At 49.6% G+C, this 15,125-nt stretch overlaps 6 protein-coding genes across 10 annotated transcripts; 5 read left to right on the top strand and 1 right to left on the bottom strand.

Moving 5' to 3' along the window:
- The first annotated feature begins 411 nt into the window (after positions 1 to 411).
- LOC9646033 (PTI1-like tyrosine-protein kinase At3g15890) lies at positions 412 to 2,308 on the top strand. 2 transcript variants are annotated; one of them, XM_024674683.1, is made up of 5 exons: positions 412 to 560; positions 628 to 800; positions 902 to 1,037; positions 1,132 to 1,394; positions 1,461 to 2,308. In XM_024674683.1, exons 2-5 carry the CDS (start codon positions 754 to 756, stop codon positions 2,092 to 2,094), a joined length of 1,080 nt encoding a protein of 359 aa, XP_024530451.1. In that variant the 5' UTR covers positions 412 to 560; positions 628 to 753; the 3' UTR covers positions 2,095 to 2,308. The 2 variants fall into 2 exon arrangements, with proteins under 2 accessions (XP_024530451.1, XP_024530452.1); XM_024674684.1 differs by lacking the exon at positions 412 to 560 and having other exon boundaries at positions 573 to 800.
- Positions 2,309 to 2,389: 81 nt separating this feature from the next.
- LOC9645368 (probable protein phosphatase 2C 59) lies at positions 2,390 to 4,477 on the top strand. Its single transcript, XM_002969945.2, has 9 exons — positions 2,390 to 2,589; positions 2,892 to 2,993; positions 3,081 to 3,208; positions 3,279 to 3,377; positions 3,438 to 3,596; positions 3,688 to 3,774; positions 3,859 to 3,950; positions 4,002 to 4,076; positions 4,160 to 4,477. Exons 2-9 carry the CDS (start codon positions 2,950 to 2,952, stop codon positions 4,325 to 4,327), a joined length of 852 nt encoding a protein of 283 aa, XP_002969991.1. The 5' UTR covers positions 2,390 to 2,589; positions 2,892 to 2,949; the 3' UTR covers positions 4,328 to 4,477.
- A 257-nt stretch (positions 4,478 to 4,734) lies between these two features.
- On the top strand, positions 4,735 to 5,889 carry LOC112346244 (translation initiation factor IF-2-like). 3 transcript variants are annotated; one of them, XM_024674687.1, is made up of 4 exons: positions 4,735 to 4,869; positions 4,917 to 4,999; positions 5,051 to 5,443; positions 5,508 to 5,889. In XM_024674687.1, exons 3-4 carry the CDS (start codon positions 5,216 to 5,218, stop codon positions 5,808 to 5,810), a joined length of 531 nt encoding a protein of 176 aa, XP_024530455.1. In that variant the 5' UTR covers positions 4,735 to 4,869; positions 4,917 to 4,999; positions 5,051 to 5,215; the 3' UTR covers positions 5,811 to 5,889. The 3 variants fall into 3 exon arrangements, with proteins under 3 accessions (XP_024530455.1, XP_024530454.1, XP_024530453.1); XM_024674686.1 differs by having other exon boundaries at positions 5,046 to 5,443; XM_024674685.1 differs by lacking the exon at positions 4,735 to 4,869 and having other exon boundaries at positions 4,888 to 4,999.
- On the bottom strand, positions 5,808 to 8,608 carry LOC9646032 (U-box domain-containing protein 2). The gene is made up of 4 exons (XM_002969694.2): positions 8,058 to 8,608; positions 7,881 to 7,997; positions 6,040 to 7,809; positions 5,808 to 5,965 (listed from the first exon to the last, which is right to left on the bottom strand). The coding sequence occupies exons 1-4, from the start codon at positions 8,319 to 8,321 to the stop codon at positions 5,894 to 5,896; spliced, it is 2,223 nt and encodes a 740-aa protein (XP_002969740.1). The 5' UTR covers positions 8,322 to 8,608; the 3' UTR covers positions 5,808 to 5,893.
- A 233-nt stretch (positions 8,609 to 8,841) lies between these two features.
- On the top strand, positions 8,842 to 10,191 carry LOC9646031 (bifunctional endo-1,4-beta-xylanase XylA). Of its 2 annotated transcripts, none has more exons than XM_024675031.1 (3): positions 8,842 to 9,012; positions 9,237 to 9,842; positions 9,893 to 10,191. In XM_024675031.1, the coding sequence occupies exons 1-3, from the start codon at positions 8,949 to 8,951 to the stop codon at positions 10,012 to 10,014; spliced, it is 792 nt and encodes a 263-aa protein (XP_024530799.1). In that variant the 5' UTR covers positions 8,842 to 8,948; the 3' UTR covers positions 10,015 to 10,191. The 2 variants fall into 2 exon arrangements, with proteins under 2 accessions (XP_024530799.1, XP_024530800.1); XM_024675032.1 differs by lacking the exon at positions 8,842 to 9,012 and adding an exon at positions 9,048 to 9,147.
- A 1,304-nt stretch (positions 10,192 to 11,495) lies between these two features.
- On the top strand, positions 11,496 to 13,061 carry LOC9646030 (thermostable carboxypeptidase 1). The gene has a single exon (XM_002969943.2). It carries the CDS (start codon positions 11,496 to 11,498, stop codon positions 13,059 to 13,061), a length of 1,566 nt encoding a protein of 521 aa, XP_002969989.2.
- Positions 13,062 to 15,125: the final 2,064 nt, after the last annotated feature.

Below are 15,125 nucleotides of genomic sequence, written 5' to 3'. Positions count from 1 at the left end.
AATAATACTAAATATATTTCAGTAAAATTTTGCAGTGAGAAGTTGTTTAAGTATATTGGATAATACTATTTTATTTCATAAATACAAATACTAAACCATAACAATATTAAATGGTTTATGAGTTTTTTGAAAAGATGTGATTAATAAATTTAATAGTATTAATAAAAGCTAAGAATTGGATAAATTTATAATTCTAATCTGATGGAAACTACCATTCTGCCACGTCATCGCACATTAGGGTTCTTACTTTTATTTTAGGGCTGGGCCCTGGCATTTCACATGGCGATGGCGATGGAGGGGAAAAGAGAACGACGCGGCAGATTGACTGGCTGGTGCTGCATCGGCATCCGCGCTGGGAACGGCAGTCACGGCATCAGCGTCAAGTAAGAAATCTGCCGCTTTTTTCCCTCTTTCTTTCCCCCTTTTTCTCTGTCTTCCACACTGGCTTGGCACCTAATTTCTATCTTTTCTAGTGGCGCCTTTGATGGCGCCCCCGCCAAGTCTAGCCAAGGACGCCGCGAAGCTATGCGCTGGTACTACACTCACAAACAGTCTCTCGGGTTTGGCCCCATTCTCTCCTTTCTTTCGTCTTTCTCGTCTTTCTTTCTTATATGCCTTTGGCTCCAGGAAGATTTACCAGATCTGTCAACTTCCGTGGACAGAGAGATCCCTCCGGCTGGGAATTCGAAGAGGGCGATGAATGGGAATTGGAGAATGAGGAGCCGGAGCTTGTAAAAGCCTGGATCCGGCAGGATGGTCTTTTTCAAGAGCTGCTTTCGAGCTAGAACCTCTGCCGACAGGTACTTCTGTTGTCGAGCTCTCTCGCGTTTTGGATTGGTGTTGGATACGAGGAAGCCAGAGTCCTTCATTTCCTACTTGATTGGATCTCTTTCACTTCCAGGTCGCAGGATGCCGGGTGGAGATTGTTTTCGCTCAAGGAGCTCCAGAACGCGAGCAACAATTTCAATTACGACAACAAACTCGGGGAGGGAAGGTTTGGCAGCGTGTATTGGGGACAACTCTGGGATGGATCTCAAGTAAGCCGCAAAGAAAAGAAGAAAAGTTCACACCTTTACTCTTCCTTCTTCATAGCGGGGGAATTCACTGCGACGAAATTAATGTGTTTGGCAGATTGCGGTGAAAAGACTAAAGCTGTGGAGCTCCAAGCGAGAGATTGACTTTGCTGTGGAGGTCGAGATCCTGGGAAGAGTCCGTCACAAGAATTTACTGAGCTTGCGTGGTTATTGCGCCGAAGGCAAAGAGCGTCTTTTGGTGTACAACTACATGCCGAACTTAAGCTTGTCAGCGCATTTACACGGACACTTGGCCGCGGAGTCAAACCTCGACTGGGAAAGAAGGATGAACATCGCCATTGGCTCTGCCGAAGCTCTAGCGTAAGTTTCTCGATTCCATCTTTTTCCTTTGCTACTGAGAACTAAGTTTCGCACGAATCTATCCAGGTACTTGCACCACCACGCAACGCCTCACATCATCCATGGGGATTTGAAGAGCAGCAATGTGCTCCTCAATGCGGAGTTCGAAGCACAGGTAGCGGACTTTGGATTCGCGGAGCTTGTGCCAGAGACGAGCACTGTAAATGCTGGGGCCATGGGGTATTTTCCACCGGACCACGCGACTCCAGGGGATGGTAAGCTGTCAGAAAAGAGCGACGTTTACAGCTTTGGAGTTTTGCTCCTCGAGCTGGTGAGCGGTAGAAAGCCAGTGGAAAAGCAGGGATTTTCCGCGAGCGCGAAAAGCGTGAACAGCAAAAGCAGCAGCGGTGATAAGACCAACAGCGGCAGCAGTGGTGATAAGATCACAAGCAGCGACAGTATCGACGTCAAGAGCAGCGGCAGTGTCAAGCAAAGTATAGTCGAGTGGGCGACTCCAATGATCTACGAGGGAAGGCTGGATGATATCGCGGATCCAAAGCTCAGCGGGAACTTCAACGAGGTGGAGCTCAAACAGGTCGTTCAAGTGGCTCAGTGGTGCTCGCAAACGAGCCCCGAGAATCGTCCCAGCATGATCAAAGTGGTGGAGCTGCTCAAGAAAGTGCGAGACGAGAAGATCAAAGCTGACGATCACGATGGATAGTGGTGTGGCGCTGCTCAGAAACTTGCGAGACGAGAAGATCAAAGCTGATAGAATGACGAATCGATCGAAGAACAGGGAGAAAAAATGCTGGCGAGAAGATTGCTGTAAATTTTATATTCTTTTGGGTGTGAAGTTTCGAGAGAGATGGATGCCATGATTTTTTGGATTGCTGTAATCCTTTCATGGAAGTTTCGTGAGAGGGTCCACCTGGAAATACCGCCACGTGTCGGTGGGGATTAAACTGGAAACCATGGCTGGATATACATTGTATTCGTAGATGTATAGGTAGTGTGTGTTAATTCTTTTTTTCCTTCTCTTCTATCTTCGCTTCCCCCATTCTTTTCCTCCCTTGTTCGCCTGCCTCGAGTGGAGCAAGAGGACGCAAGCGCAATGCGGTGCCGGGCGATTCGCGGGCTTAGATCGAGAGTGTTGTGATCCAATCCATTCTCGCTCGGATTTCCCCGCGGCAAGAGCCCTAGTCAGCTCAATTTCGAGGTATGTGGCCCTAGAAATCGCCATGGCTGGAGATTAGGTCTGTAGCAAGAGGAGCAAGAGCGTTGCTTGCGCGTTTCTAGCGTTTCTTTCTTTTGGTTTGGTGCTTCTTCGCCAAGTTTTTTTTTATCTATTCATTTTTTTTTTCCTCGTCTTGGTTCTCTGTTGGTTCTTATTTTGTTCTTCAAAGAGAATTATGGAAGTTATCGTGGAAGGTGCTGAGAGGGATTTTTCGTGAGAATGCGAGCAGCGGCAGTGTAGAGCCTCTGATTCGATGGTCGTGAAAAAAAAACGTATATATGCAGGGAGAGCATTCTTTTGGGATTATGACAGCTTGAGTTGAGAAACTCGTCCTCTCGCATCATGAATGGGCCTTGGAAGGAGAATTTCAGTGGCGGTGGCTTCAGGTACTCTCTTTCTTCTATTATTTCTTTTTGTGTTTTTCTGTTGTTTTTTTTGGTCTAGGAAACTAAACTCTGGTTCTTGTTGTTCAGTGAAGATAGACGTTTCTCGTTTGGGTACTGCGGGCAGTGCGGGAAAAGGGCGTCGATGGAGGATTTCATTGAAGCCAGGATAGCCAAAGTTGATGGTCAGGAAGTCGGACTCTTTGGAGTGTTTGACGGTACGAGCTATGTGTTTGTGTGCTGTTTCTAGCGTGTGGTAATGTCATAGTTTGCTTGGTGTTGTCCTAGGACACGGAGGGCCTCGAGCTGCCGAGTTTGTAAAGAAGAACCTCTTCCAGAATGTGATCAGCCATCCTCAATTCACGAGCGACATCAAGTTTGCAATCGGTAGATGATCGTTTATCTTCTTTCTCTTGAGGTGCCAAGTGTGTCCTTGTTTTCCTGCAGCTGACACCTACAAGCAAACAGACGATGACTATCTAAAAGACGAGAAGGACCAGTTCAGAGACGCTGGAACCACGGCTTCCACTGCACTACTGGTTGGCAATCAGCTCATTGTCGCCAATGTTGGAGACTCGAGAGCCGTAATGAGCAGGGCTGGCGAAGGTAAAGATCATCACTTCATTTTCTCCTCTTTTCTTTTTTTATTTTCCTTCTTCTTTTCTCTTATCTTTCGGAAATGTGTTTCATTCTTCAGCTGTGCCGCTGTCAATCGATCACAAACCAAGCAGACTAGACGAGAAGGAACGGATTGAGAGTGCGGGAGGATTTGTAACATGGGCTGGTAAGTGGGGCTACTTTTTTCATTTTTTTACACGTAGGTTTGCGTGTTTTGTTCTGACACGCCAGCTTATGTGTGTGCTAATAGGCACCTGGCGTGTGGGAGGCGTCCTGGCAGTTTCACGAGCGTTTGGAGACAGGCTCTTGAAGCAATTCGTTGTTGCCATTCCAGAGATAAAGGTTCGAAGCTGTTTTTAGGAAGTCGTCGATTCTAAACTCTCTTTATTTTAGGAGGAGGTGATAACGGAAGATGTGGAGTTTTTCGTGATCGCCAGCGACGGCCTATGGGACGTGGTCACGAATCAGGTGGAGTTTTGTTCTTCTTCTTTTCTTGTTTCAATCCCTTCAGGCCAAAAGTCTGAAGTATACCTGGTTCTTTTTGTCTTTAGGAAGCCGTGATGCTTGTCAAGTCGCTGATGGATCCCGAGTCGGCAGCCAAGAGACTAACGCAAGCAGCGATAAAAAAAGGAAGCATGGACAACGTCAGCTGCATCGTCGTCCGCTTTAATCACGACAAGCAGCCGGAAGAGGAAATCCTTCCCCAAAAGCCCGAGTGACAAAGAAGACGGTGCCTGTGTTGTTTTGATGTTTTCTTTTTGTCCCCTTCTCTCTCGCTCTCTCATCTCCCAGGAACTATTAATCTGAAATGGGACGCCAAAATCTAGCCAAAGAGAATAAGAGTTTTGGTCTCTCGTTATTCCATGGAAGCTAAAGTTCGTCCAAGATCACGCCACCGTGGCAGCGGTTAGGCCTTTTACCACGCCAATGGAGAACGCGGAAGAAACTCCAGCAGTGCCGCGGGAAGTCGGATCGTTTTCGCGCGAATTCTCGCTCGACCAGCTCAACCAGGTGCTCGCCTTCGCATCTAGCAGCGTCGAAGAGGCTGCAACGCAAGTACTCAATCGCTGCGTCTCACAAAGGATAAAACCAAAAAGAACAAAAAGAAGAAGAAAAGTTACCTCTATTTCTATCAGCAAACTGTCAGTGCTGATCCACTGTGCTTGATTCACAGATGTCTCGCCACGATCCTCATGCTGGACGACTACAAGATAAAAGCCAGGAATGCGTTTGTCCTCGATTATTGCCTGGGGATCATAATGTAAGTGCCTACCTTTTCGAGAAAGAAGGATAAAAAGGCTGGAACAGGTTCTCGCAAGAGATTGGGTTTAGCGCAGACCAAACTCTTCAGCTGTATGCTCTGGGCCTGGACATGCTAGACATTGTCAAGAGTAAGAAATGGCAGCGAATTTCTAGAGGATTTACCTTCGACTGAAGTGCAGGGAACGGCTCGTTTGACGAGGCACAGACGGCTTTCCAGGACAAGATGATGTTTCTCAGCTGCCGCGAGTGCGGGAACGAGAACCCGTCCTTCACCACTCAAGTGGACGTCCAAAAGGCAACCGAGTTTTTCACCTCAACGTGAGCACAACCTCAAAGTTAGTATTATGAACTTCATGAACGATATCTACAGTGCTTTAACGAACAAGAAAACTAAAACTTCAGAAACTTACCAGCCAGGGCTCTCCAGATTTTTCCAGCACTACTTCCTCTACGCCTACTGCTTTAACAAGGAGCACTGCCATGTAACAAAGTCAGAGACTGTGCACATTGAAACAGCTCTGGTCTTACCTTTGTCGGAGTCCTTGATCACCGAGGAATACGAAGCTGCCCTCGTAAGAAGCCTTCTATACTACTTAGAAAGAAAGACCCAAAGTACTGTTTCTGTTTCTCTCGCAGGCAGCAAAGGCAGCAGCGAAGGCAGCAGCTGAAGCGGAAGAGAAAGCCAGACAAGACGCAGCAGCCCAGGCAGCAGCGGAGGCAGCGGCGGCGGCAGAAGCTTTGAGACTGGCCGAAGAGCGTAAGAGAAAGCCAGAGACACTCGAAGAAGCAGTGGAGTTTGTAGTCCGCGAGAAGATGGAGGTGGCAAAGCAGCAGCTAGCGGAGGAGTATAGCCAGCGAGAGCAAGCACTCGTACAAAAGTTTCAGGAGCTATCCCCAGCAGCGGCACCAAAGGCTGAGCCACCGAAGAAGAAGAAATAGCTAAAACGTTCGATGAAAATTAAAACCGAGGAAACAAGTGCATGATGCAAAAGTTCTATTGTAGTACCTGTGCGTCATTGGCACTACATATGCCTATTCCTACGGCTCATGCTTGCTTGACGCTGCTCCCTGAAAAGACGAAGGATACCAGCGGCCTAGAAAAGAGTCAAAACAGGAAAAGAAGGAAAGTAAGAAGAAAAGAAAAGAGAGAAGAAAAAGAAAGACGGACCTTTTCTTTTGCTCGAGAAGTTCCAATTTGTGAAAGAATATATAGCGGAGGAAGAGCACCCTCTTGCAAAGTCGTCCTCCTGTACTTGGGATTGTTGGTGCACAATTGCAAGAGCGCGGCCGCAGCGCGTTCTTTGGCGAGCGGCGAGCCAGCTTCCACAACTTCCACCAGCGGAGGAATCCCTCCCTCTTCACCGATGGCCATTCTCCCCTCGGGAATGCTCGACAGAGTCACCAGCACGTCAACCGCCCTGTCCACCATTCCCATCCTCGGCTCGCAGATGAGATTTATCAGTGGCTTCACTCCTCCTGCCGCTACTATCCTCACCTTGTTCTCCCGGAACAAGGAAAGGTTGTGTAGCGCTAATGCTGCGTCTTTTTTCCCCCGTGGGGTGCCAGTTCTCAGCAAGTCGACCAGTGGAGGTATGGCGCCACGAGCACCGATTTTTTCTTTGTAGTCTTCCACAGAAATACTGCAAAGCGTGGCTGCCGCATTTTCTCTCGCGTCACTGGTCCCAGACTTGAGGACGTCAATCAGCGGGTCAATCGCACCAGCCTCGGCGATCTCGGCTTTGTTGTGCTCGTTGAGAGACAAGTTCAGCAGTGCGGTTACAGCGTTCTCTTGAGTCTGTGCGTCTCCGGACGAAAGAAGAGCGATGAGGGGAGTGATGCCTCCTGCATGCGCGATCCTGTTTCTGTCCTCAATACTGTTCTTGGTCATCACACGTAACTCAGAAGCGGCACTTCTCTGCACCTCCAAGTCCGTAGAGGCCAGGTTCTGAACGAGCCGTTCAATGCCAGCGTCAGCTACCTTATCACCTCCTGCGTAGACGCTCTTATAGCTCTTCCTTTCTTTCTGCTTTGACGACTGCATTTGCCTCGTAAAGATGGGAAAGTGATCCGGACTGTTGCGTGACGGTGACAATCCCAGGGCCTCCACTTCACCAGACAGTTCGCTACTGTACGTGCTGGAGGATCTCACTCTCATCACAGGCCCGCTCGGCATCCTTTTCTCATAAACATCATCTTTGTCTTTTCTGCGGCCACTGACAATACCAGTCGAGCTACCGTGGTCCGAGCTACGTTCTTCACAGTCAGTATCCAGACCACTGGGAATGACCGAGGTATCCTCACGTGCCTCTTCTGCCTCGGAAAACGTTGGTGGCAGCCAGTTTGTAGACTTGACCGCATCCACTTTCGGCAAAGGAACGTCGTTTGTCTGGCACCAGCTCGCTATCAACGCCTTAACGGTGTAGTTCGGTATGAGATTGATATGTGCCAACGGTTTTCCTGTCTTGGGACACCGAGTGTTCCCTTGATCCAACCAGTGCTGAATGTAGGCCCTCTCATAAGTCTGTCCGGAAGCCACGATTACGGGGTCATACATGAGCTCCAGCGACAGAGGGCATCGAAAGTCTGCCGGGATTTGCACCTCCTGTGACTGCGTCTCACCCTTGACATTCCCATCGTCGAAATTGTCTTCGGCCAGCTGCATGAAGAGTGATATCACCTGGTCGATAAACTCTTCCTCCAGCTTGTCTTTGTTCCTCCCGGCCTCACCTCGATCCTTCTCTAACGCGTTGAGCTCTTCAGATATCTGTTCCTTGGTGGTGATTCCCAGGCACCCAGCTAGCTTGTCCAGCTTCTCACGACTGGCCTTCCTCCCTTCCCTGTGATCGCACAGCAGCGCCTCGATCTCTTGTCTTATCTGTTCTTCGAGCACGTCCTTGGAGTAACTTGCCTTTCTTAACTCGAGCACACAGTTCTCCGCCTGGAAGTTGCACAAGAAACAACAAAGCAAAAATATAAGTTTGAGATTGTCGAGAGCATGGCTGTGCGTACCATGCACTGGACTTGCTTCGATACTCTCGGCAAAGCTAGTCGCGACGCCGAAAGGATGGTCTCGATCTCCGCGCTCAGCTCTTGGAACTGGTCCACACATTGAGGACTTTTCAAGAACTAGGAGACAAACCAAAGTAAACACTTCAGTGCCATTTTCTTTCCCAAAGAGAAGCTTACCGAGTAGATCTTGCTTCCTTTGCTGCATTGCCCAAGAACTTCCTTGGCCCCCTGGAGCGCCGACTGGAGCGATCCAAACGCCTCGATCGTGGCGTCGGACAGCGGGAACTTGGACTGCCGGAGCTCATCAAAGAGCTGCTTGAGGAGCCGGAGCTGCGCTGCCAGGGCCAAGCAATTCCCCTGCTGCGACTTGGCACTCTCGCACATATGAATGATCATACGGATGGAGAGCGCGATGTCCACCAGGAGCGTCCCATTCTCCATGACGGCCCCAAAATCCTGGCGCCAATGTGGATCCCTACAAGCAGACAATCCAGCCGTCCCCGGCACGATCGATACTGTGGACGATCGTCATCCCCCATGCCGCCAAGGCGCAAGAATGATAAAGTATTGGAATCGCGAGCTCCGTCTTGACAAATCGATCCATGGACTCGCACTCACCGCCGAATCCCGCGCACTTCCTCCACCGGTAGCACAACGCGTGAACGCGATCGATCGATCGTCCGGAGCGGCTGACCTTGACCGTGAGAGAGAGAGAGAGAGGAGAGAGAGAGAAGATCCAAGAACCCTAACGCCGGCCAGTGGGCGAGCACGAGACTAGAACCTGAGACCGCTGACCATTCAAGCCCTAGCTTTTTTCCGCCACGTGGCCACCTGTCACACCACTCGATGGAGAAGGATGGTACCATGAGAAAATCTGTGTCGCATTGACGCGACCACCGGATAAAAACCGAGGAAAGATTTACAAAGATTTACAACGAAAGTTTTACAAGAGATTATAACAAAGAGGAGCTCTTCTTCCTCTCCATTTTCTAGCCCTATTGAGGAGATGGAGCGGCGGGGTGGCGCTAGGGCGGTGCCGCGCAGCTGAATGCCCCGCCAGGGCCAGGAATGGCGGATCAGAGCGCCGGGGACGCGGTAGGATGGTCGGATTACCCTGCGCCTGTGGAAAGTGGTATGAGCGCCAGCGATTCTCCTAAATCTCCTCTTTTGCTCTATAGATTAGATGCCCCAATTCGATGGTTTCCTCCTACGATTCATCGCCAAAGCCTACATTTCTTTTCCTTCCCGTGCTAGATTCATGATCATGGTTTGTGTTGTCCTTCTAGATCCTAGATATTTTTCTCTCTCTCTCTCGCATCCGGAGATGATCGGTCTTTGTTTTTTCTGTTTTGGCAGACGACTGGTGGGGATGGGATGCTTCTTCTGCTGCTCTATACCTTCCCGAGATTGACAATGTCATGCAGTGGGACGACTCTGGAGCTCTGGAGGCTCTACAGTTTTCAAGGGAACGTAAGCGTGCCAGGGACTTAAACCTGCCATGCAACGTCCCGTCTCTCAAGCCGGACGTTTTCAACGAGAAGATCGATTGGAACACGAAACCAGGCAAGTTGTCCAAGGAAGCTGCCGAGGCCTGGGCTTTTATCGTCGAGGCGGACAACAGGGCCAACACTCGTCGCAAGGGTGGAAAGTATGGCCGACGAAAGCTCGACAGTACCTACGCGCAGGCGAACGAGTCAAGAGAAGAGGTAACGTTGCCTCCGACGGGATGGGACCTCCCGCCCAGTCCCGAGAAGCAGCAGCATTCTCAGCCAAATCCATGGCGAAGCAGTGACAGGGATGCTTTCCAAGCCAATCCATGGCGGAGCGGTGACAGAGATGCTTTCCAAGACCGGCAGCGGTGTAGAGGCTGGGAGAATCGCTACAATCAGCCTTCCTCTTCGAGCTGGAGGAACAGCGGTGCCAGGAACTCGAGACACTGGCAAGAAAACTCGTACAAGACAGGTATGGAGCTCAAGGTTTTCGCATCTCAAGCTGACGTTTTGATGGATCAGGAGTATGGAGGCCCAAAACCAGCAACAATTACTCAAACAACTGGCCGCAAGGAAGCTCAAGGCAACAGCCAGCCGCAAGAGATGAATGGAACAAGCAGGAATACGAGCACAGGCGATGGTAGGCATTGTGGTGAGTTTTTCTGAGCTCTTCTTCTATCTTTTCCATATTTTATAGGATAGGATGAATTGTTATCTGTACAAAGGTGAGATTCGTGGCAATAGCCAGAGAGCTTGTAGAGACCAAAGTGTTCGTGAGTGGAAGATTTTTTGTTATGAAATACAGGTTTTTTTTTCCTTAACTTTGCGATGGTGTTGCTCGGGTCCATCTTAAAAGTCTCTCCGGCATCGATGGGGTCTACATGCTCCAGCAAATCAAGTACGAATAAAATGGCATGCTGCAAAGTCGTTCCTCGTTCTTTGCTCTGCCAGATCGATCATAAGGTAGTGATGTTTATCTCCCAAGCTCATCAAGTCATTGGAAGGCATATTTTTCAAATATCATTCTTATACCAGATGCGCTGACTGAGCATCCGTGTCAAGATAAACAGCTGTGGAGATGCGACTAGGAATTCTTTTCCATCGCGTACGTAAACAGCTGTGGAGATGCGACTAGGAATTCTTTTCCATCGCGTACGTAAGTGTGATTCCTCCGTCCGAGCTATGCAAACCTCTTGATAGAACTAGATGCTCTCAAACAAAGACCAATTTCTGAAAGAGGTTCGTCTCATCTCGAGCTTAGCCACCCGCAGCGCTCGATTGTGTCCAGAGGATTATCTTGATAGAAGACGTGGTAAACGATACCCGGCCGACTACTGGAGAGGTCGTCCTCCCAAACTGAACAGGAATTCCATCAACCTGGTGACGGAGACTGAAACTCTGGGAGACTTGTTTTCCTTGGTCATTCTCCTCGGATATGAGCTGCTTGGACTTCTCCAAAGTGTGACTTTAAGGTTTCATGCGAGCTGCTTCAAAAATGAAGAAAAGAGCGAGATCCATAATGCCGAGCGACTTTCCACCACGACAGATGGTGGCAAGAGGCTCAAGTTCCAGCTGCTGGTGATGACCTCACAACAATGCAACCATATTCTTGCTTGTGTAACATCTCAGATTTAGCATCCATTCCAGTGTCGCATTGTTCTCTCTCAATCAAGCGAACGCTTCATGGGCAGTAGCATTCGTAAAACAGAAAAACGACAAGTTAAATTCGCAAAAAACAAAGTAAAAAAATTAGATATTGAAATTAGGAATCTATATCAATCGGTTTTATGAGGATGGCATTGGTACTCCACAGCCGGGCAATAAACTCACAGTTGGAATAATATAATTAGGAATGAGTTTAGAAGAAACTGCATAAAATCGCTGAGTGAAATGAGTGCCATCAAATAGTAAATATTCAGTTGGATTGTTGCATACAGTACCACTCGGTGATCCACAACCACATAATGCTGTATTATAATCAGTAACACAATTGAAATCACCTTCAGGTATGCCACAACAAGCCTTGTTTATAACTTTTCCATGTTTTCAATTATATTATTACTTGTGTAAATTGGGTAGCCATTGACTGTTTCTTAGGCTTCTTGAAAATTTTCTTAGATTCGTCATGGCTATGGAGTCGACGACGCAGGCGGTGAAGAGCTTGAAGCAGCGCCTAGGAGAGATCGAGGCGCTGGGAGGAATGGGCAATCTCCTCTTCTGGGACAAGGAGGTAATGCTCGCGGCAGGAGGCCATGGCGCCAGGAAGAAGCAGATGGAGACCCTCGCGCTCGTTGCCCACGAGCGCAGGACGAGCAAGGAGCTGGGGGATTGCCTGGATGCGCTCCACAAGCATCCGGATCTGCGGGCTGTGCTCTCGCCAATGGAGGCCGCGACTGTGAGGGAGGCGAGGAGGGACTACACGCGCGCGACGAGAATGCCGACGGAGCTAGAGGTGAGATTGGCGGGTCTGCGATCTTCCGGCTACGATGCGTGGAGCAAGGCTCGGGAGACGAGCGATTTCCAGATCATGGCACCGGCGCTCGAGGAATGGCTGGAGGCTCTCAAGGAGGAGGCGGCAGCGGTGGCTCCGGAGATGCGTCCCTACGACTACTGCCTGGACAAGTTTGAGAGGGGCGCCACGGTCGAGAAGATCGACGCCATGTTCTCGTCGATCAAGCAGCCGCTCATCGATCTGCTGCGAAAGGTGGTGGCCGAGAACAAGAGCGTGGCAATCCCAGGCTGGAGCGAGCTCAAGTTCCCGCTGGATTCGCAGAAGAAGCTCGGCGAGAAGATCGTCCGGGAGATGGGATTCAAGCTCGAGAATGGCAGGCTGGACAACTTTGGCGGTCACCCCTCGACGACTTCCGTCTCCAGCCCGACCGATGTGCGCCTCACCACTCGCTACCTCGAGGACAACTTGATGTTTGGGATTGGAGCGACGATCCACGAGGCCGGGCATGGATTGTACGAGCAAGGCCGGGACTTGGAGGCCTCGGAGAACGGGCTCATAGCCTCCGGGCCCCCGACCTTGGGACTCCACGAATCCCAGTCGCTGCTGTGGGAGAGATCCGTGGGACTGAGCCGCGAGTTTTGGAGCCACTACTGGAGCCGCGGCGTCGTAGAGGCCTTTCCGGAGCTGGAGAGCTCGCTGGGGAGGATCAGCCACAAGGATTTCTACCGCCAGATCAACGTGGTGAAGCCCGGCTTCCAGATCAGAGTGGACGCCGACGAGCTCTCGTATCCGTTGCATGTCCTGCTGCGCTACGAGATCGAGAAGGGGCTGTTTGACGGGAGCTTGAGCGTCCAGGAGATCCCGGGAGTTTGGAAGGCCAAGATGGAGGAGTACGTTGGCGCTGCCCCAAAGGATGATGCCGAGGGGTGCTTGCAAGACGTGCACTGGGGGATGGGAGCTTTTGGTTACTTCCCAACTTACGTGATTGGAGCGATCTATGCGTGCCAGATCTTTGATGCTGCGGACAGGGATATGGGTGGCGAGCTCCGGCAACAAGTTGGAGAGGGAAGGCTGTTGCCACTGAGAGAATGGCTCCGGGATAAGATCCACAGGGTTGGGAGTGTGTATGAGACTGCGGAGGAGCTGGTGGAGCTGGTCACTGGCAAGCCTATGGATACGGGGTTGTATTTGGGCCATCTTACCACCAAGTACGCGGGCATATACTTGAACGATAGCTAAATGGCTAGTGTTTTCACTTGCAAAATTTACAATAAATGAGAATCTCTGGATTGGAAGTATCAAACTAGACGGTCATTGCCTGGAGAGGAGGGAGTACACATTTGGGTACTGCTTCCCACGAATACCATACTTGCGCTCGGTCCGGCATTCGTTTTCCAGCCATGCCCTGGCTCCGTGGGGCTGTTCCTAGGCCTTTTTCAAGAGTTTCTGCTTCTCATGGGGAATGGTCTTAACACTAGCTTGATCGCCACGCTGGTACATGAGACGTGCTTTTCTCCTTCGTTCCACTTCTACCTTTCTCAGGTTGCCCAGCTTCTTAAGAATGTCGATTAGGTTGGTAAAGCTCAAGCTCATGCGTCGTGTACGCTACCTCTGCACTGTGTGAAACAGCTGCGCGCTTGGTCGGGCCTGGGCAGATGTACACATAGTGCACCACGCGGTGTCCAGTATACCAGCGTTGAACCTCTCCTTGCATCACAAACTTGTACTCTGTCTTCCTGTGTGTTTCCGGACTAACAGTCACCTGCAGTGCAAGGATATGTAACACTCGCTGCTCGTTTACCCACGCTAGCATGCCATCGACATACTTGAACGAGTACTTCCCAGGCAACATGTATCTTGCCTGGTGCGGCTTCCATTGATATGGCCTGATCACTGCTGGTTCACCCTTTAAAGCCTCCAGCTTGAACACTTCGATTTGTTCCCTTGGAAGTTCAACCCGATAGCCTGGATAGCCTCTCCGACAAAACCCTCGCAAGCCCACCCCACTTCCGGCCAAATCACGTTGGCTTTCTTGAGTTTGTGCAGAAGGTTGTTCTTGAACTCTGGTGAGCGATAGACTGTGCCCTTCAAGCACTCTAAAGCCGCTTCTGCATGTACTGCATGGAGATAGCTGGTGCAAAAAGATCCATTGCGAACAAAGCCCTTGAGCACAGATGCGGTGCCGAGTATGAAGTATACGTGTTCTGCACATAAAATTTAGTAAGCGAAGTATGGCAGGAGAACTATTACGTGGCCAAAGACAACATACCTCAGCTCATACCGCTGCATGGTATTTCGGATGCCCTGCGCATCAACAGCTTCAAGTGACAAAGCCTTAACTACGACGTCAGAGTAGTAGTCGAGGGCAGTCATCTAGTTTCTCCTTTCCTGTTCTTCAGGTGTGTGTTCTGAACGATCCCAGCGCAATGCATTTAACTTCTCTTGGCCATCGCAAAGCAGAGTAATGTAATCCTGTCAACTGTATATATGGTTGTATTTTCACACTTGAGGTTGCTTTTGTGAGTACAGGCTAGAAAAAGGTGAAAAGGGAAGAAGCTCGCTAAAGAAGCTTCCTGGGAATATTCTGTCTAGAGAGAGAGAGAGATGGATTTCAGAAGTGAGAATTTGAAAGTTGAAGATCTTATCAAGGGAAGTTCTTTAGTGGTGAAATCAAGTCGATCAAAGTTGTGGATGAAGAGTTATTAACTAAAAAAGTCTCAACTATTAGTTGGTGTTTAAGTTTTTGATAGTTTGAAAATTAGGCATGGCCATTCAGTTTTTTTACAGTTCTTGTTCTTGTTTTCTCTCTCTGGTTCTTGAGTTCTTTCTGCTCGAAGATGGTGGGACCTCCCATAGGTTGTCGAGATCCTGTTGCCGATTGCATCGCCAACAACATGCGGATAAGGCACGCAATCGAGGAGCTGAGAATTCGAGAGGAGCAGCAAATTCCAACTACCTATCCAACCTGTGGTCAAGTGTGGTACTGTTACTTATGCGTGATCATAGAGGAGTTACTACAGGCCCAGTGCATTTAGTATGAGTGATTTGTAGTTACTGCTAAAATACAAGCCCTAGGGGAGTCTTTCCAGTCTTTCTTTATTATCGTGTATTTTTCCTGACATTTTTTGGTGTGTTAGCCAGGAGGGCTTAGTTGCAGTAACTGCACAGTAAATAGGGCCTGAGGAAAAGGCCAGTCATCTGCAAGCATCTGCAGTAAGCATCCTTTGCCGCAGCTGGTTCTCGGTCTGGTGGGAAGAACCCCGGATTGGGATAATTTTCTAGATTTTTCTACTAGGAGGCTAG

The sequence above is a fragment of the Selaginella moellendorffii genome, unplaced genomic scaffold (genome assembly GCF_000143415.4).
Source record: "Selaginella moellendorffii unplaced genomic scaffold, v1.0 SELMOscaffold_13, whole genome shotgun sequence".
Taxonomy (NCBI): domain Eukaryota; kingdom Viridiplantae; phylum Streptophyta; class Lycopodiopsida; order Selaginellales; family Selaginellaceae; genus Selaginella; species Selaginella moellendorffii.
The sequence above is the reverse complement of the archived record's forward strand: the minus strand, read 5'-3'. Positions and strand labels throughout refer to the sequence as shown.